Below are 19,830 nucleotides of genomic sequence, written 5' to 3'. Positions count from 1 at the left end.
AACCGCTGCACTTCTAATGCCATGGAGCTACAGAACAAAGGGCACTGGGTTTGTTACAGATGTGTAGCAGGAAACCACTTCCCTTCCCGACAGAAGATACAGTGTAACATGAAGAGCAGTATCCCTATTCTAAGAACAGTTCTGGAACATTTACTGTCTCCTGCCCCCACGTTTCTTCTCCAGGTTACTGAAGTAATGCCACAAATATTCCAAGAAATTCAGATTTCCTCCCAAGTACTTCCCCCAAAAAAATTCCAAACCAAACATTTCAACTACATTAGAATTTCTATGACCAATATAAATCTCCAATATCTGTAATAATTTTGGATTAGTACTAGCTCCTCAATATGGGGTTTTTTTGAGTGATGAGAAGGAATCAAAAGCATTCTTCCAACTGAGCTGCATCCCCAAATGAATGATGTTTGTAAGAATTTGTTTATGTTTATTGTGTGTGCGCATGCATGTGCAGGTGAGTGTAGTCGCCCTCAGTGGCCAGAGACATCAGATCCTTCTGAGGCTGGAGTACAGGTGACTGTGAGCCACCCAACATGGGTGATTGAAACTGAACTTGAGTCCTCTGCAAGAACAGCCACTACTCTTAACTGCTGAGTCACTTCTCCAGTCCCTGAAGATGAACCTTTCCTTTTTTTAAGATTTATTTTTTATGTTCTGAGTGTTGTGTTCATATGTGTGTCTATACGCATGTGTGCCTGGTGCCCATGGAAGTCAGAAGAGGGTCTTGGAGACCCTGGAACAAGAGTCATGGACTCTATTGCCATGACAGTGGTAAATTCCTGGGAATCAGACCTGGACTTTTGCAAGAGTAACTCACTCATTCTCTTAGCCATTGAGCCATCTCTCCAGCACTCAGGAGCTTAAAAGCAACTATTTAGAACAGGAAAAGAATATGTGAAATATATTGAAGAAAATGCAAATAAAAGTATTTTAAATCCTGAAAACTGTGTATGCTGTTCTTCTAGGATTCCAGGAACAGCTGGCTTACAGGGATTACTCACCCGGGCGTGGTGACGCTGCAGTGGCCCATAATAAATGTAATGATATATAACCAACTCCTTTTGGACTTTATGAAATCCACTGTCTGCCTGGCAAACAGATTATTAGTTCAGCTCCCATGAATTTTCAGAACCAAAACTTCTACATAAGAGACTATCACAAATTTTTAAGAGTGTGTTTCGAGTTACACACAGCGACATAAAAACTTCCAGCTGTTGAAGGTTTGGATTTCAGTCAGGTCTCTTTAAGGGCTAAGCTTTGCCATCTCAAAAATGGGAATAATTGGATTTCCCCTAGAATTGTTCCTAATGTACTTCCCTCGTTTTTAAAAGATTGTCTGTGTGTGTGTGTGTGTGTGTGTGTGTGTGTGTGTGCGTGTTTGCATGTGTGTGTTGTGGCATGCAGGTGTTGATGGAATCCAATAGTGTCAGATCCCCTTGGGATGGAGTCATATATGGTTGTGAGAAACCCACCATGGGTGATGGGAAGTGAACATTGGTCCTCTGCAGCACCAGCTACCGCTCACTCATTCCCTTGGCCACTTTGTTCCTTAAACGCATCTAACAGAGGCATTCGCTACATTGCTTGGTGGTCACATTCCACTGGGTCTAACTTTTACCAAGTGACAGGAACACTCAATTTATGTTAGTAGAACAGGTACTGACATTGTGGGCCCCTGGAAATGGCTCAGTAAGAGCGTGGAGGAGCCCAGATGATTGCCAAGACCCACTGAGCAGGAGAAAACCAACTCCCACAAGTTGTTTGTAGAACACTACCACTTAGCGTGTCCCTTTGCTTTGTAACACTGTATCGTGTTCCTGTCTTCCTAAATTAGTAGGATTGAGTTAATATATATTTACAAAGTTTCCAAGACAGAGTCTTGGAATAGCCAAGGCTGGTATATGTTCCTCATCTTAAGACTGTTGGCCACAGAACCATTGGATTTAAATTTGTTATGTAGTAGGAATATAAATAAAAACGGCTGTATTTTTTTCAACACTTCCTATTTATTAGTTGTTTGATGTTTTTGAGGCATTTAGAACACTTCGGATAACAACGAATGCTGAGCTAGAAAACAAATTGACCAATACGTGTATTCCTCAAAATAGGACCTTTCTGTTTTGTTTGGGAGACAAGGTTCCCCTGTGTAGACTGGACTGGCCTCGAGCTCAGAAATTCTTCTGTCTCCGCCAAAATGTGATTTTTCATAAAGTCAAACTATATCACATGAAACCGAAAGAAAAGAGGAGTGTACCCTGGAGCAGGAGAGCTGGGTAAGCGAGAGGCTTAGGTCGCCGGACTTTCTTCAAGGTCAGCCACGAAGCCCTCGCTCACACCTTGAGTCACTAGAAACAGTTTGGCTCAGTCTCCCCAGAAGCCACAAAGGGGCCTCAGGGGAGTCCGAGAGCGCTCGGCAGCAGAGCCCGCAAGAAGAGAGCCACCCGGACCCTTTGGGCCGCACCCGCCGCGCGCGTCTGCCGCTGGGCGGAACCTGGGCGGCGCGCGCTTCCGGTGCGCGCTTCCGGCCCGCGGCTGAGCGCGGGGCGGGGCACCGCCGGCCTCCAATCGCGCACAATGAGACGGCGCTGAGCGCCGGAAGTGGGGCCGAAGGAAAACACGGAGAGGAGCCCGGCCCGGACAGGAAGCGGCGGGGGACCGCAGCGGCGCTCGGTGAGTGCTCCGGGGCGCCGTCTCGTCGCGTCCCTCCCGGACTCGCCTCCGGGCTGGGCCCGTGGCTTCCCCCGGGCCCCGAGGAGCCCGTCTGCCCGGCCCCGAGGTACGTTGGCGCCGTCCTTCTCGGGCCGCCTCGGCCCGGCTGCGCGCCCGGAGCCCTCGGGTTCGAGTCCGTGTCTTCACTTTGTGTCGGGGCTCCGGCCCTGGCCCCGAGGGGACCCCCGGAACCTTGTCAATGGCCGGGCGCTTCCTGCTTCCCAGTCCCCACGGCGCCTTCGTCGCCGGTAGTGCGGGGCCGCTGCCTCCATCGCCTGGGGACTCCGCTTGTGGAAACTGAGGCACACAGGGGTGGGGCAGCCGAATGGGGAAGGAAAAGGAGTGTCATTCCGCGGAAGATTGTGGTTGGTGTCGAAACCGGACTTGTCCGGGGCTGGGCTAAGCAATCGGGTAAGTCAGCTGGCGTTGCCCCTCGGTCGGGAGCCCGGCCCTGAGACTGTGGTACCTTGCTGGGGAGTGTTGCTCCTTCCTTCGCCCGGCGGTCGCGCCGGGTCTGAAGTGAAAAGGAAAGCCGAAAGAGGGCTTGATCTAAATCTGTTCACATAGTTTAGGCTACTTTGACACTTGAAAGTAATTGCCAACTTTTTTTTTTAAAAAAAATAGACTTGGGGGAGTTTTGTAACAGTGTTGACTTAGGATGTTTACTTTGACTAGAGGTGTTTTTTGCTACATAGAAGCTAACCAAGTTGCTACATTAGTTTGTGAGGTTGTAGAAGCGTCTTCAGGTTTGTTCGGAACAATAAATAAAGACTGGTTTTTGTGGACACTATAGAGTTAAGCCTCCTAACTTCAGGAATGCACTAATTAATAGGAATGTGTAGCAGTTTTATTTTTTATGGGGATGCGTTAGAGTATTTGGTATGATATCATTTTATAGTTTTTTGTTTCTGCCACAATGCCTTCTTCCAGGTACAAAGTAAGAAAGTTGAAGTCAAAGACCATGGGAGATACAGCAAAACCTTACTTTGTGAAGCGCACTAAAGACCGTGGAATTACCGATGATGATGATTTCAGAAGGGGTCATCCCCAACAAGATTATTTAATAATGGATGATTATGCTAAAGGCCACAGCAGTAAAATGGAAAAAGGCCTTCCCAAAAAAAAGATAGCACCCGGAAACTATGGGAACACCCCCAGGAAAGGACCATATGCAGTTTCCAGCAATCCATATGCATTTAAAAACCCAATGTACAGTCAGCCTGCTTGGATGAATGACAACCACAAAGATCAAAATAAGAGATGGCTGCCGGATGAACTTGCTGGTAATGCAGATAGCTGGAGAGAGCTCAAGCCAGGACCTAGGATTCCCGCTATAAGCCGGTCAAGGAAAGACTCCTTTCAAGAAAGTGATGAGTGCTACAGGTGGCCCGACAGCAGAGGCTGCAGAGCAGCCAGAAGGCTGTTTCAGAAGGACATCGCCGGCCTGGAAGCCATGTCAGAGATGGAAGCAGGAAGCCCTGGTACGCTTCACGTCTCTAGGTTACGTGTCTGTATTCTTTTCTCATCCAGAGTAGTTTTGTTATTTTCAGTAATGAGCTATTTAATGTGATTATGTTAGGGTTATAGTGCTATGCTTGGGTGACATTGGATCGTCACAAGCTCAAATCCAGGCTGGGCCGCAGAGTAGGGTACTGTCCCCAAAACTCAAAACAAAAAAAGTAAGGCCCATTTTACATTATTAGTAAACACTTTATGGATGAGGGGGGTCATATGACCTTGGAGGTCACACTGTAATTTCTGAGTAATGTATATGTATTTTCATGTTCATAATTTTAACTTTAAAATGTGTTCATAATGTACATGACAATTTCAAACTAGAAATATTTAATGTGAAGACAGTATAGGCTGCATATGTTCCAAAGAGAGGGTGGAAGAGGTAGTGGTGGGGAAAGAGAAGGTTTGGGGAGAAAAGGGAAGCTGAGCTGCTGTTTAACCAAAGTCACGTGGGGCCTAGGAAGTTGGAATACAAGCATTATGACAGAATTTGTAAATGGGTATTTAAAGGCCCAGAATGCAGATAAAAACGGTGCTGCTCCCATTCAGAAAAATCAAAATCTGTTTCTTTTTCTGAGACAGAGTTTCACGTAGTCAGAGTTTCACGTGCTTTATAATAATTATACAAATGGTTGTACATTTTTCTAAAAGGTGCAAGTAGATGTTGTGTAGCAATTATTCCTCAAAACAAGAAAATTATTTATCTAATTGATGTATTTACTGATGTGAAATAAAAGTCGTAAATTGGATGCAAAAATGTGAAAACTGTTTATAGTATGAAAGTGGACTAAAATTGATTTTTTTAAAAACAGTGTCTTAATGTGTAGTGCTAACTGACCTGGAACTTTCTGTGTAGACCAGACTGGCCTGACAGTGATCCTCCTGCTTCTTCCTGGGCTAGGGTTTAAAGAGCCCTGTCTCAAAAACAAAACACACACACACACACACACACACACCTTAAAAAGAACCATAGCCTACAAATCTTGGAGCTGGGCAAACTAGAAAGGCTGTTGTTGGACTGTCGGAGTAGCATGGAGCCACAGTTGTGCAGACTGGAGAGGTCAGACTGTGCAGACTTGTTTATACAGTGCTGGGTGAGAAAGTGAGACTCAAACAGAAACAAATTGGGTGTTCATTCTATCACTCTGGCCATTCCCTCAGTCTTGTAGGACCTGGAATCCTGAGAAGGAAATTTAATATTTATTGGTATTTTGATTTGTTTGTTTCTTTTTTATAATTTTTTTGCATACTTTAAGTATTTATATTATAGCATTCATGTAGGTGTGGACACTAAATTACATTTGTCTTACAGAAATTAAAAAATTAAGATGTGTGTATTACATGCCTGCAATCTCAGAAGTAGGGAGGACAAGGCGGGAGGATGGAGAATTTGAGGCCAGCCTGGACTACATGACAAGACCTTGGAGAGGGGACGGTTTTAGACTTTTTAGGCCAGGTGTGGTGGCCCCACTCCTCTAATCGTAACATTTTGTGGGTTGAGGCTGGGGGATCAGGAGCTCCAGGCCAGTCTAGGTTTCAAGAAAAAATAAAGCAAACAAATGAAAAAAGGACAGTGGAGTATGAGGCTCTAAAAGTCTCACTGACTGGGCTGGACGGCCCACCTTAAAAGCTGAGTGTCACATACTGTTATTCTCAGAGTGCAAGAGGCCGAGGCTAGCAGATCTGATTTGAGGTCAGCCTGGTCTACCTAGTGAGCCAGCCAGGGCTACTTAGTGAGACCCTGTCTAAAATCACTACTACTACTGATGTTGATGGGTGAGTGTTTTGCAACTAGAAATATTAAAGGGGCTGAGTGCAGACTTAAACCCTCTTACACATGCTCGTCCCAGTTTTAGGAATAACTAGGGAGGCGCCTCAGTAGGTGCGAAGGGGAGTACATTGTCCCTGCATTTGCAGAAGCTCATTTAAGTATGTATGTTTGTATGCATGTATGTATGAAGTCCAGACATGAGTTTTAAGTTCCCAAGTGAAGAAATTGAAAATTTCCCTTGAAGATCTTCATAAAGAAACATAAAGATTTTGTGTGAGATCACATGCAGTCGTGAGTAGTTTAATTTGATGTGTAAATTTGCCATGGGTGAAAATGATCCTAAGAAAGACGATTAAAGGGACTTAAATGTCTTAAAAATTATTATTTTTTCTTTTTGAGGCAGGGTCTTCTGTTATAGCATTGGTGGGTCTGGAACTCTCTATGTAGATAAGGCCACCTCAAACTCATAGAGATCCACTTCCTCTGCCTCCTTTGTTCCAGGATTAAAGGGGTACACCACCATAGCCTGCAATAATAAGGATCAATCAAACTATGAGATGTGATAAAAAAAAATATTAAAGTTGATTTTTAAAACTTTTTAAGTACTGATTTTTTTTAAATTCTACATTATTGTCCCCTCCCTTAGCCTTCAAATGTCTAATTGTCAGTGTAAAGTATTTGGGGCAAAGTCATTAATAGGCTGACTGGAGGCATCCATTCAAATAAATATCCCTTCAAATGTCCTCTGTGACTGGGTTGATGTACGTAAGCAAATAAGATGTGAGGGACTTGGAATGCTCACAGGCAGCTGGGGTTGACACCCAGGGAGCCTGAGATCTTGTCAGTGGTAAGGGAGCCTTCCTCACAGTTGGTACTGCAGGCCTCGGTGGCCCTGTCAGTTCTGTCTGTCCCTGATGTGGAACGGTGTGTGCCACAGGGGCCTTGTGGGGATTTCTCTTCATTTTGCATACTGGGAGGTACAAAGCTCATTTCTGCTATATTTTAAGTTGCAGTTTAGATCTTTATTTTACCTTGGCCCTGTGTCCTTAGCAAGTCACTTAGTTCTCTGAGTCGGCTCTTGTCACCAACTGCACGATGGGGTAATCTCAGCACTGATGAGGGGATTACTGTAGTGATCAGAGGAGGCAGGGCACACAAAAGCACTTGCTTTCCCTCCACCGTGGAGTGAGATGGTGATGCTTTCTGTTGCTGTCACCTGGCCCTTTCTTTGGCTCCCCCTTGCCTCGGTGTCCCAGTGTAGCAGAGTGCACAGCTGACTACAGCTGCAGCTGAGTATTGCTGCTTGATGAGTTGTCGTCCCCAGGCTGCACGTCGTGAGGTCTTTGTACCCACGTGCATGTTGGGCAAGTGTTCTGTCACCTAGCTAAGTTCCCAATCTGGCAGTGGCATTCTTTATTTTCTGTAAGATGTGGATGTGTGTGCACACCTGGATGGCTGTCTGTACACTATCCATATATAGCAGCCCGTGGTGGACAGAGAGGGCATCAGGTCCCCTGGAACTTGAGTTACGGATGACTGTGAGCCTTCTTAACCACTGAGCCATCTCTCCAGCCCGCTGGTGGTATTTTAAAAACAAGAGCCAAAGTGGGAACTGTGTGTTCTCAGTAAAACTTTCTTAATGAAGAAACCCAATTATGATTGAAGGCTAAATTTGTATCTAAATGATTTTATTCAATCACATAAGAAAATGATCAATTTCTGAGTTCTCCAAGTGCATTCAGTAGTGTCCATTCTTCTCTACTGGGAGTCTTCACTTAAAAAACAAAACAAATATGAATACTTGTCTTGAGAACACCAGGTGCACTTACAACTTGGTTGAAAATACTGTATGCATACATTATATATCAAGTGCATTAGAACTATAGTTACATCTGCCTTCAGTGGGAGACTTTGACTGTTGCATGATTGTGCTCAGCAGCGTAATGCGGGATTTGTGTGGATGGTGAATGTAGAGAGTGTTTTCTCCATTGTTGAGCGTTCAGGCGTCACTTGCCCATCACTGGAGTAAGTTCCTGTGGGCTGGGGGAGAGCACAGGGTCTAGCACTTGCCAGCATATGTGAGGACCTGGGTTCAATCCCCGGGGCTGTGTGTAAGCAAGCGAGTGCAAAGGAAGAAAGTTGTACTTCTAGCTCCTAGTGATGGTACTCACCACTGCCACTATTGTCCCCTAACTTAAGAAAACAAGAAACAGCGGTCCAGACCTCGGAAGCCACGGAGGACTAGAAATGAAGAGAGTGAACAGGATGGAGAGTTGGAAGGGCCTGTGATTGACGAGTCTGTACTTTCAACAAAGGAGCTTCTGGGCTTACATCAGGCCGAGGAACGGCTGAAGAGAGACTGCATCCACAGGCTAAAGAGGGTAACATCTTCATGCATGCATTTTCTAGGTTGTATCTGTTTCACTTTATACTCTTAGTATTTGCAACATTTGCCTCAGTGGATTGGGCTTTCCACTTCTTTATCCTTGTGTAAGTCTGTATGTTAAGGAATGGATACTCAGTGTGGTTTAAGAAAAATCAAGAGTTACTGCCATTGTAGTTAGTTAGGTAAGAGTGATATTCAGTTTTGAAGTGATGGGGGAAACCATTCTTTGGCTAATTTTGTTTCTCTAAATGTTTGGAGATACATCTTTCTGTCAATCTTTTCAAACTGTAGCGACCACGAAATTGCCCTACAGCAAAGTATACCTGCAAGCTGTGTGATGCTCTGATCGACTCCATCCCGTTTGCTCATAAGCATATCAAGGAGAAGAGGCACAAGAAGAACCTCAGGGTGAGTCTGGCTTCCTTACACCCCATAGACTGCTCCACTAGTCAGGTGTGTTTGCTGGGAAGCCCTGTGCATTTCCCCAGTACTGAGTTAGGATGTAGGAAGCCATTGGCAGGACCTGGGTGTTCTTACGTAAATGAGGCACATGATGTCTGTTCCATCCATGTTCTTGTCTCCTTATTCCTGCCTGCTCCTTCCTATCCATATTAACTACATGGTGCATGCGTGGGTGTGGGTGTGGTAGGCTAAAGACCACCATGTCTAAGATAAGGAAAGCACAGAACAGTCCAGAAAATTCTGCAGGGTACTGTCTCAGTGAGAAGTGAAAGGTCTTTTTAATCTTATCATTGACGTTACAGGAAAAGCAGGAGGAAGAGTTGCTCACCACGCTGCCCCCGCCAACACCCTCCCAGATAAATGCAGTTGGCAGTGCCATTGACAGAGTGGTGCAGGGGTTTGGTTTACACAAAGAAAACCTGGATCAGAGGCTAGAAATTAAGCATGTCATGGAAGGTGTCTTCCAGCACAAACTACCAGGTATTTTCTAGATTCGTTTTTTTCTGTTTAGCTTCTAAGAGTATCTCATAGTTAACGTTACTTCACCTAATAAGAATTAACTTAGGCCGGGCAGTGGTGGCGCACGCCTTTAATCCCAGCACTTGAGAGGCAGAGGCAGGAGGATCTCTGTGAGTTTGAGGCCAGCCTGGTCTACAGAGCAAGTTCCAGGGCAGGCTCCAAAGCTACACATAGAAACCCTGTCTTGGGGTGGGGGGCGGAGAGAGAATTAACTTATGGTCTGGGCACAGGGCTGCTGCCTGTAATACCAGTTTACCAAGGCTCAGGTCAGTGGTCCCAAGCTTGAGGCCAGCCTGGACTACATAGCCAACCCCATCTCCAGAAACGAGGCATTATTAGGACTTTTTTGCTACATCAGAAAACGCCCATTTTTAGTGTTCTGGTGTTGGTGGTGTTTTGGTATGTGTGGGCAGTGGGGAAGGGGACGGGGTAGTGTTCATTTGTTTTGTTTCCCTTCTTCTAGTGGATTGGTCTGATCTGAAATTTGCTGTTCAGTCCAGGGTGATCTTAAACTCATGAATCCCCTCCCTTAGTTTCTTGTGGGCTGGAATTACAGGCACGTGCTATCACATCTAGCTCTAGTGTGTGTGTGTGTGTGTGTGTGTGCATTTCTGACTTTTCCCAAGGTAACAGAAAACTTACATGCACTGCCGTTATATGTCTCCTTCCGTTATACATTTTAGTGTGTGGCTGAGTACGGTTGAGACACTATGAGGTCTGTGTATGTTTGGTTACTTTTTTATCTAAATTAGCATAGGGTTTTTTGTTTGTTTGTTTGTTTGTTTTGCAGTACTGAAAGCAAACCCAGAGCCTTCTGCAAATGTTAGACATGCGCTTTGATACTGGCTGAGCCACATCCCCAGCTCTTATTTTTTTTGACTAGCCTTATTTATTAGGCTATTTTTATAGCGCTAGAGATTAAATCTAGAACCTTGTACATACTACGGAATTCCGCTATACTGAGCCCTAGCCCAGTGAGTCAGAAAGAGGTATCCTCCTGAGGTAATTTTTAGGTTATATGTGTCAAAATAGTTATATTTAAATGTACATGCAAGAATTGTATAGAAACTGGGTTGTGAAGCCTAGTGCATATTATGTGCTGTTGTTTTGTTTACTCTTGCAATGATTTCCAAGTTGTGTCTGTTTTTTGCCTCTTTAATTTTAGAGTCATCGAGTTATGAGGTTAACTTTCTAGGGGTAAGCTGTCTGTAACATTTAAGGCTGGGGCAGTTACTGCCTGACAGTTATTGTCTGGTCCTGCACAGCAGCAGACTCACCCCACACACTGGCTGGGCCTCTGTAGGCAGATGACTGAGGAGCTTAGTCGGCTCCGAAGTCTTCCTGTGTGGCAGAATTGCCAGTGAATAGCAGACAGCCCTGTCCAAAAATCCCACAAGGCCCTAGCACTTGGGAGGCTGATGCAAGAGGATCATGAGGTCCAGGCTACCTGGGCTACTTAGTGAGCTGTAGGCTGAGGGAGGGAGGAGAGTTGGAGTCATAGCTTAATTACCTTGCATCACAACTCTTAACTAGCATACCAGAGTTTTGCACATGACGGTCATAACAAGCAGCCAAAGTTAAAAGCACTTCCTCTTTTGTTTTTCCCTCGAGACAAGGTCTCACTGTGTAGCCCTGTTTGGATTGAAACTCACTCTGTAGACCAGGCTGGCCTCAGACTCAGAGAGCTGCCCGCTTCCTCCCAGGTGCTGGGACTGAAGGCATGCGCCACCTCGCCCGGCGGCTCTGCTCTTTAGCAAGGTGTGGGCGCAGATGTGAGTCATCTGTGCGCGTTTATAGCGTTAATTTCAGTGCTTGCTTCCATTGTGCCTGAAAGACTATCCCCATCAAGGGGAGCTTTATCATTTAAAAAAAAATTAAATGATTTAAGTGACTTCTTGGGTTTCACCAGCTTTCTGTAACAAAGTATATTCTATTTTACAAATAAAATTTACTAATGTTTCAAATGATCAGGAGATGCCTTCATGAGGGGATGAGTAAACTCCATCTCTTTCCTCAACCTTCCAAATGTGGGGACTTGGGTGTGAGCCTCACCACACCCAGCTTGTCACAGTTTAAATTATTCTGTAATATTTTGCAAATGATTTTCAGAAGTGGTTGTGTTCTGTTGAAGGCTTTTGTTCATGCTGTGGTGATTCCTACTGAAAAGTCACTTCAGAGCTTTATATGGTGGCCTAGGAGGAGGTGGGGGCAGGAACACCAGAAGTTCACAGTTATTCTCAGCTACCTAGGTAGTTAGGTGCCAACAGGGCTACTTGAGGCTTGCCTCAAAGACCTGTTCCCTCACAAAAAATGGCTCTGTTAGCTGGGTGCAGTAGACAAGCCTGGGGTTCCAGCTTTTGGGAGGATGCAGCAAAATGATTGCCCCAGGATCAAGGCATGTAGCACAGACTCTAATGGGTGTTAATAATAAAAACCCAGAGTCAGATATAGGGTTAATGCTAAAGATCAGAGAAGCAGCAGAGCGCCAGCCACTAGAGAGTTCTTTTACCTCTACCAATGCTCAGACCAAAGGGCTGATCCTGTCCTCAGATTGCATCTCCAGACTGCATCTGTCTCCACCAAATCTCAGACTGCAGTGAGCTCTTGTGTCCTCCCTCCTTACATTCCTCTCTCAGCCCAGCCATCTCCCTTTCTGTTTCTATCTCCCTAGTGCTGAAATTAAAGGCATGGAACTCCCAAGTACTAGGATTAAAGGTGTAAGCCACCACTGCCTGGACTCTAGTGGCTTAGCTCTGTGCTCTGACACAAAGCTTTATTTGTTAAAAAAAAAAAAAAAATCACTACAAAGGCAAACCTGAACAACAGCAAGAACCCTTACTTTTTAGTGAAACCTACTCCATATACTAAGTCAGAGCCATGTGTGCATTCTGACACTAGAAAGAAATGCTTGTAGTAGCTCATGATGTATTGTAGGTTCCAAAACTTTGAACATTCCACATCAGGACAAAATGTGGTCATGATCATAACGGGATCATTAGATGCTTCAGAGCTCATGGCAGGGTGGCTGCAGTCAAAAGGCTGAGCAAATGCTTTGTAGTCGTCCTCTGTGAGTATCTGGGCTCAAATGGTCTTGCTTCTGGGCACAGCTTTGATGGTTTGGGGTTTTAAACAACAGTGTTTGGTTACAGCTTTTGAGAGATTTTAACTGTGACTCCCATATGCTTACTTGTTTCTAGACTGTTCTCTTAGGCTGTATGGATCTTCCTGTAGCAGACTCGGCTTCCGAGACTCAGATGTGAACATTGATGTTCAGTTTCCAGCTATCGTAAGTACAAAATGATGTGCTGGACTTTGCAGTACCAAGAATTCTTTTATTTGTTTAGCTTTTAAGAAAGGTTTTATGTTTACATGCTGGTATGAACTCACTCACGTGCCCTTCCTACTCTGTGTGTGTGTGTGTGTGTGTGTGTGCAAGCGCGCGTGCGCGTGCGTGCACATGCATGTGCATGAATGCCATGTGTGTAGGTGTCCATGGAAGCCAGAGAGAGCATCAGATCCCCTGGAGCTTGTGAGCCACCTGATGTGAGTGCTGGGATCTGAACTCTGGTCCTCCAGAAGTGCTCCTAACTCCTGAGCCCCTGTCTCTATTTTAAGCTTGTTTTATTGCTGAGAACTTGACCACTTTTGTGTGTATTTTCATTTGGCTGGGCAGACCTGCTTGGTCTTAGAATATCTAGCCAGTTGGTATCCTTATCTTTTCTGTTCCTCTCAAAATGTACACAGAAGCCACTTTCTTCCTTGTTTTGTTTATTTGTTTTTCGAGACAGGGTTTCTGCAGCTTTGAACCTAGTCTTAAAACTAGCTCTTGTAGACCAGGCTGGCCTTGAACTCACAGAGATCCACCTGCCTCTGCCTCCCGAGTGCTGGGATTAAAGGCGTGAGCCACCACCTGGCAGAAGCCACTTTCTTAATGGAGTGGTGGGTGCTCTTGGGGACATCAGGGGCAAGGCTTTTAGATCTGAGAATTCTCAGGATTTGATTGCTGAGATGAGTGAGTCCCTGGGGCTCACATGAATTGTGAGGAAATCAGGCCTCACTAAGCCACTTTGTCACCGTGCTCCTTTCTAGGACTTTAGCTTTGGCTGGTGTCAGCCTGCTGTGGTACACAGTGGTATAGGCTTTTCCAGAGAGCATGCTCCAGACTCTTGGCTGTCTAATGGCAAAAAGTGTAAATTCTTTTCAATGTGACCTGGATGTGGATATATTTTGAGACTTAAAGTGTGGCCGTGACAGCTCTCCCTGAAAATTTTCATTTTTATGTCTTCTGTCTATCTGCAGCTTCAGAATTTTATTGTTTTGCTTTACTGATTTTCATGCTTATTTTTCTACAGATCTTTTCTACTTACTTTTTAGGTGTATGGATCTTGCGAGGGTGTGTGTCTATGAATTCAGAAGGTTTAAGTTCCCCTCATAAAACCAACCTTTCTATGACAGGAAGGCAGATATTCAAATAGTGTATGTTTGGAAACATCGTCTGGAAACCTAATTAGCTCCCAGTTCCCCTTTTATATAATAATAATAATAATAATAATAATAATAGTGATGGACCAGAGAGATGGCTCAGTGGGTAAAAGTGCTTGACCCCAGTCCTGATGACTTGAGCTCCATGTCTGGTGCCACAAACCGTCCTCTGGCCACATGTATGTATGTCCCCACACATAGGAACAATGCATACATGTAATTTAAAAAACAGACTTTTAAAAACAACCTCATGATGGAATACACCTGTAATCCTAGTACTAGAGAACTGGAGGCAAGAAGATCAAGGAGTTCAAGGCTAGCCTCAGACAAAACAAGCTTGAGGCAAGCATAAAGTGAGGACCACACACACACACACACACACACACACACACACACATAAACTAGCTGCATAAGCCTTCGTTTTGGTAAAATGTGATTCCCAAAGACATGGATAAGTCAGAACTTTAAAGCCAGAAGAAACTTAGATTATCCATTTACCCACTCTGGTTCCCACTGTCTTTTTCACAATTGGTCTATGCTGTTTGTTAAAAATACAGATTCTGAGACCAGGCATGGTGGCACATGCCTTTGGTCCTAGAGGCAGGTGAGTCTCTGTGAGTTTGAGGCCAGCCCAGTCTACATAGTGAAGTTCCAGGTCAGCCAGGGTTACTTAGTAAGATCCTGTCTTTGAAACAACAACCAGATTCTGAGATTGGATTCCTTGATGGTCTTGCTCATAGTCTCTCTCTCATTCCTTGCTGTGCTTGATTCTATGGCTACTTGATTAGGTGACCCATAAATTTTACTTCTTTTTTAAAACTTTATTTTAGAGTGTGTGTGTGTCTGTATTTGTCTGTCTGTCGTCTTCATGTAGGTATAGGCGCGTGAGTGTAGGTGTGCCTTCTGAGTCCAGAGGTATTAGATTCCCCATAGGAACCCAAGTTAAAAGTGGTTGTGAGCTGCCTAATGTGAGCGCTAGGAACTGAACTCAGGTCCTCTGGAAGAGAAGTATGTGCTCTTAACTGCTGAGCCATCTATAGCCCCAATCTTAATATTTTTTTAAGTTTCAAATTCTACTAAGTGATTTATCAGAGTAAATCCATAGTACTTATTTTGATCTGGTATCATTGATATAGCAAATTTTCACTAAGTCCCTGTTGTATGTAGGCACTGTGCTAGTTTGTAAAGGACGAGATAGGCCTGGCTCTCTGGTGGCACTTGTAGCTAGTCAGGACATAAGCTGTTTCTTCAGTTATTAATTATAGTGACTGCTGTGCAGAGAAGCAGGACTGAGGAACAAGCTCTGGGAACAGACTTAGCTTCCTCAAAGAGGGCATATTTCCACAGAACTCTGCTTAGCCTGTAGAGACCTGGGCTAGTTGTACAGGATCTTGAAGACTGTGTAATAAAATTTTGACCTTGACCTAACAACAGTATGATATTAACAAGAATTTTAAGAACCTATGAATTGGGAAGGTGGCTGCCACCTGTAATCCCAGCACTCGAGAGGCAGTAATAGGATTCCTGTGAGTCTGAGGCCAGGCTGAGCTGTAGAACAAAAGGCTAGAGTGACAGCTCAGCTGTTCAGTGTCGATGCTGCTTCCAGAGTCCCTGTGTTTGCTGCCCAGACTGTACATCAGGTGTTTGCTACTGCCTACACCTGCCTCCTGTTCTGAGGATTCGACACCCTTTTCTGATCTCTTCAGGGACACACACACATCTGTAAATAAAACACCTCAAACCAACAACATAAGAAACAAATTTAAAGGATCCATTGGAGAATCTTGAAGGGTTTTGGTCCGATGTGGAACAAAGATTAGAGAAAGGGATATTGATGTTGGACCGTGTAGCGGTGTATTGCAACAGTGTTTCAGAGTGAGAGGAACATTGTTGCAGTAGAACACCTTCCAACCGCCATCGAGGCAGCTAGGGGATCACTACCTCAGGAACGAGTTTCTGTATAGTTAGCCAGTCCTTTACCCACACCCATGCCTCCTCAGAGACTCTTGGTTGGCTTTACACACAGGCTAATGACTATTCTCTTCACCTGTAGCAATGTGCATTTCTTATTTGGAAAGCAATTTGGGGAACTTCAGACTGTATTATACCAGAAAAACAAAAGTACTCAGGGATTATTTCATGTATTCATTCATTTATTTCCTAGATGTCTCAGCCAGATGTCCTCTTACTTGTTCAAGAATGTTTAAAGAACAGTGGTAAGGCCGATCTTCCACATTTGCTTCTGATTTTGTCTTCTGTCTATAAATTTGAACATATCTTACTACCAAACTGCAAGTAGGAATTTCACTTTTAAAAATTACTTACATGGGTAAAATCCAAAGCAAAACTAAAAGTAAACGCCCTTGAATTATTAGCTAGAGTCCAGCGAGCACTCTGCAGGACCAGCAGTCAGACAGCGGTTAGGGTGACAGCCTTCAGGATTAGTGAGCCCTAGACTGAGTGAAAAATGCAAAAATCTGTTGTGTTTACAGAGTAAACACATAGTGATCTGCTTCTTTGTGTGGTTTAAACCAGCCTTTCAAGTGGTAAATAGGTATGGCCCCATCCTGATTCATGAACTCAGACAATTGTTCCCAAATGGGCTCATCAGTAGTCTTGTCCAATACAATGTCCCCCTTGGGGCTTATGGCTTTTTCTCAGTAGCTAGGCCTCTGGGGGAGGCACCTTCCCTTGAGTTAGGCATTTGTTATAAGAGACATTAAACATTCCATCTTGTTTCAGTACATATTTGACACTATGACTTAGCAGCTCTCGCATCACTTTGTCTTTAGTCTCTGTGCATATTTCTAATGTTGTCCACATAGCATTTAGATGCTGCTTCAAGGCCGCAGTCCTTCTGGTCGAACACTAGCTGTGAAAGATTAGGGCGTTCTTGGACCCAGTGCTCTCTCTTCCTAAGCACCTGAGGGTTGTTTGTGGAGTGGCCTCAGGCCCACACTGCACTTGAGCTTTCCCGGTTCTGCATTTCAAAGGTTTTAATTAACCCGCTTGGTTGCTTTTCCTCTTTCCTCAGACTCCTTTACTGACGTTGATGCTGACTTCCATGCCCGGGTGCCCGTGGTGGTGTGCAGAGATAAGCAAAGGTCTCCGTGTCTTTAAGCTATTTTATAAGATTTATTGTATTTGGGTTTATTTTGAGATACAGTCTAACTATATGTAGCCCAGGATGGCCTTGAATTACTATGTAGCTGAGGATGGCCTCCAGCTTATGGCAGTGTGCTTGCTTCTGTGCTGGGATCACAGGAATGTACCACTATGCCCAGCTCCTCAGAACACCAAAGTCACAAGTACTTGGTTAAATCTCAGGCTTAACTTGTAAGTTCCTAACCTGGCTGTTACTTGTACTTGCTGGCATCTTCCCTGTCCTTTTACTTTTAGAGGAAAAGGAAAACAAACTGTTGGAAGTATCTTAACAGATCTCAGATAACCTGGCCTGATTGAATGGGTGCTTCCTTGTAGCACCTTTGCCATTGTCTTCAGTAGCACGTGTGCATCTGAGCTCTCGATCAGTGTGGAAAGCAGGGACACTGCCACCGGCAAATCCCTTTGACTCTCAGGACACTCTTGTACCACTAGGATGGCCAGAGCAGGCCTTGGATAATACTTCTCTGTTCTTGTGCTCTTTCCAAGATATTTTTAATACTCAAAAAATAGCTGCCATTTTTTTAAATCCAGTTTTGGGGTTGGAGAGATGCTCAGAGGTTAAGAGCACTGGCTGTTCCTGCAGAGGAGCTGGGTTTGATGACCAGCATCCACTTGGTAGCTTACAGCAACCAGGGACTCCAGGTCCAGGAATCAGAGCCCTCTTCTGACCTTCTAGGGGACCATACATGTGCACAGCACACAATATACTTACATTTAGACAAGACAGTCACATGCGTAAAATAAAAATCCTTTTTTTTTGAAATCTAGCATCTTAAGATGCTCATGATTTTATGCTCATCTTTAGGTTTTATTGTTGGTGTAAATTTGTTGATGTATCCCTATTTAACACAATTTTTTCTCTTTTCCCTCCCATCCTTCTCCTTCTCCCACTAGTGGTCTTCTTTGTAAAGTGAGTGCAGGAAATGAAAATGCTTGTCTGACCACAAAGCACCTAACGGCTCTTGGAAAACTAGAACCAAGGCTGGTTCCTCTGGTGGTTGCATTTAGATACTGGGCAAAGGTAGGATTGGGGGGTGGGGAGATTTTGTGTGTGAATATCTGTTTTGGTTTTGTTTGTTTGGATTTTGTTGGGTTTGTTTGATTGGTTTGTTGTTGTTGTTGTTGTTGTTTTGGCAGCCCTGGCTGGCCTGAACCTCACTACATAATCCATGCTGTCCCCAAACTTGCAGCTATCCTCCTGTCTCTGCTTCCCGAGTGCTGAAATTACAGATACATGTCACCATGCCTGATGTCAGACATGTATTTATAGGCATCAAGAGAGTGGATGTCAGAATATTTACTAGAAACTTGAACATACACAGAAGAAAAGCTTGGCATTTCTACTTCAGTGTGACATTATTCCTCAGAAGATAAAATGAATTATAATGCTTATTAAAAATCAGATTTGGAGCTAAGCGGTACTGGTGGCACACACCTTTAATCCCAGCACTCAGGGCACACAGGTGGATCTCTGTGAGTTCCAGGACTGCCAGGGATACACAGAGAAACCCTATCTTGAAAAACCAAAGGAAAGAAAAGAAAGAAAAGAAAAAAAATCAGATTTGGGACAAACTTGTAGAATATAACCAAAGAAGTTCTCTTTAACTTCTTTATTCTGAGGCATAGTAATATTTGACATAAAGTTTCTTATACTGTTTTCAGACACATTCAGAGACTCCAGAAAGACAAAAGTACTGTGATTGTCCTACAGTTCCGTGGTGCTCTAGATAAGCTGTTGTCCTACAGTTCCGTGGTGCTCTAGATAAGCTGTTGTCCTATAGTTCCGTGGTGCTCTAGATAAGCTGTTGTCCTATAGTTCCGTGGTACTCTAGATAAGCTGTTGTCCTACAGTTCCGTGGTGCTCTAGATAAGCTGCTGAGTTGCAGTGTCAGCATAAGCAGCCCCAAATGAAGATCACACCTGGTGATTAGATGGACAGCTGCCCAGTGTCAGCACAGCACACACTGATAGTCTCAGTGACAGGAGCCTGAGCTACTACATGCCAAGACCCTGTCTTAAAAAGACAGCCCAGGAATAAAATACCCAGTTAAAAACGGGGGGGTTCATAAGCCAAGGCTTTACTGATTCAGGATAGCCGTGCTAGAAGGTTCCACTTCTTAAATCTGGGATAAACAGGGTTCCCCATTTTTAACTTGGTGAATTGGAAAACCTTACAGGAGCTCAGGACAGTTTGCTAGTACAAGTTGGCTATGGGTTTAGTATCCAGCCATCCCCAAACTAGCGTCATTAATGTGGGTTTGATTTGTTGCAGCTTTGTAGCATCGACCGCCCTGAAGAAGGAGGCCTGCCGCCATACGTGTTTGCTCTGATGGCCGTTTTCTTCCTTCAGCAAAGGAAAGACCCTCTCTTGCCAGTTTATCTAGGATCATGGGTAGGACACTTTCTGGTTTGCCTAATAGTGATCTTATTGAATTACTTATGAAAAAAATCTAAACACTTAACCAGACCTGAAGTATCTGATTATTCTACCGTACTTTCATTACCAAAATATTAGTGTTTGATTACAACATGTCTTTTAAAAATACCAAGAAAAACCAAATATCCATGGGGAAAAGGCAAACATTGCCCTTATACTCCCCAGTTAACTCAGAATGGGTCAGACACCTACGGAAAACAAAACTAGATTGCTCAGAAGTGAAGTCTTCATAGTAAGAGTTTCTAAGAAAACTAAAACTATAATCTATATCAAGTTTAAAAATTAGTGAACATTTTAAGTTCTAAAAATTTTGTTTTCTACAAAACATTGTTAAGGACAGGATAGGCTCCATGGTAGAGCTTTTTCCTG

At 44.1% G+C, this 19,830-nt stretch overlaps 1 protein-coding gene across 5 annotated transcripts in view; it reads left to right on the top strand.

Annotated features, from left to right (window-relative positions):
* The first annotated feature begins 2,570 nt into the window (after nt 1-2,570).
* Nucleotides 2,571-19,830, top strand: part of Tut7 (terminal uridylyl transferase 7) — a 50,284-nt gene continuing 33,024 nt past the window's right edge. For 3 of the 5 annotated variants that reach the window (XM_038335474.1, XM_038335475.1, XM_038335469.1), the window contains exons 1-10: nt 2,630-3,135; nt 3,655-4,205; nt 8,210-8,391; nt 8,688-8,804; nt 9,161-9,338; nt 12,575-12,663; nt 16,024-16,075; nt 16,894-16,963; nt 17,919-18,045; nt 19,297-19,416. In XM_038335474.1, the coding sequence (XP_038191402.1) occupies nt 3,686-4,205; nt 8,210-8,391; nt 8,688-8,804; nt 9,161-9,338; nt 12,575-12,663; nt 16,024-16,075; nt 16,894-16,963; nt 17,919-18,045; nt 19,297-19,416 (1,455 nt within the window). In that variant the 5' untranslated portion in view covers nt 2,630-3,135; nt 3,655-3,685. Of the gene's footprint in view, nt 3,136-3,654; nt 4,206-8,209; nt 8,392-8,687; nt 8,805-9,160; nt 9,339-12,574; nt 12,664-16,023; nt 16,076-16,893; nt 16,964-17,918; nt 18,046-19,296; nt 19,417-19,830 lie in introns of all 5 variants that reach the window. The other 2 variants (XM_038335473.1, XM_038335472.1) reach the window with 2 other exon arrangements.

Source organism: Arvicola amphibius, chromosome 6 (assembly GCF_903992535.2).
Source record: "Arvicola amphibius chromosome 6, mArvAmp1.2, whole genome shotgun sequence".
NCBI lineage: Eukaryota > Metazoa > Chordata > Mammalia > Rodentia > Cricetidae > Arvicola > Arvicola amphibius.
Note: the sequence above shows the minus strand (reverse complement) of the source record. Positions and strands in the feature narration are given on the sequence as shown.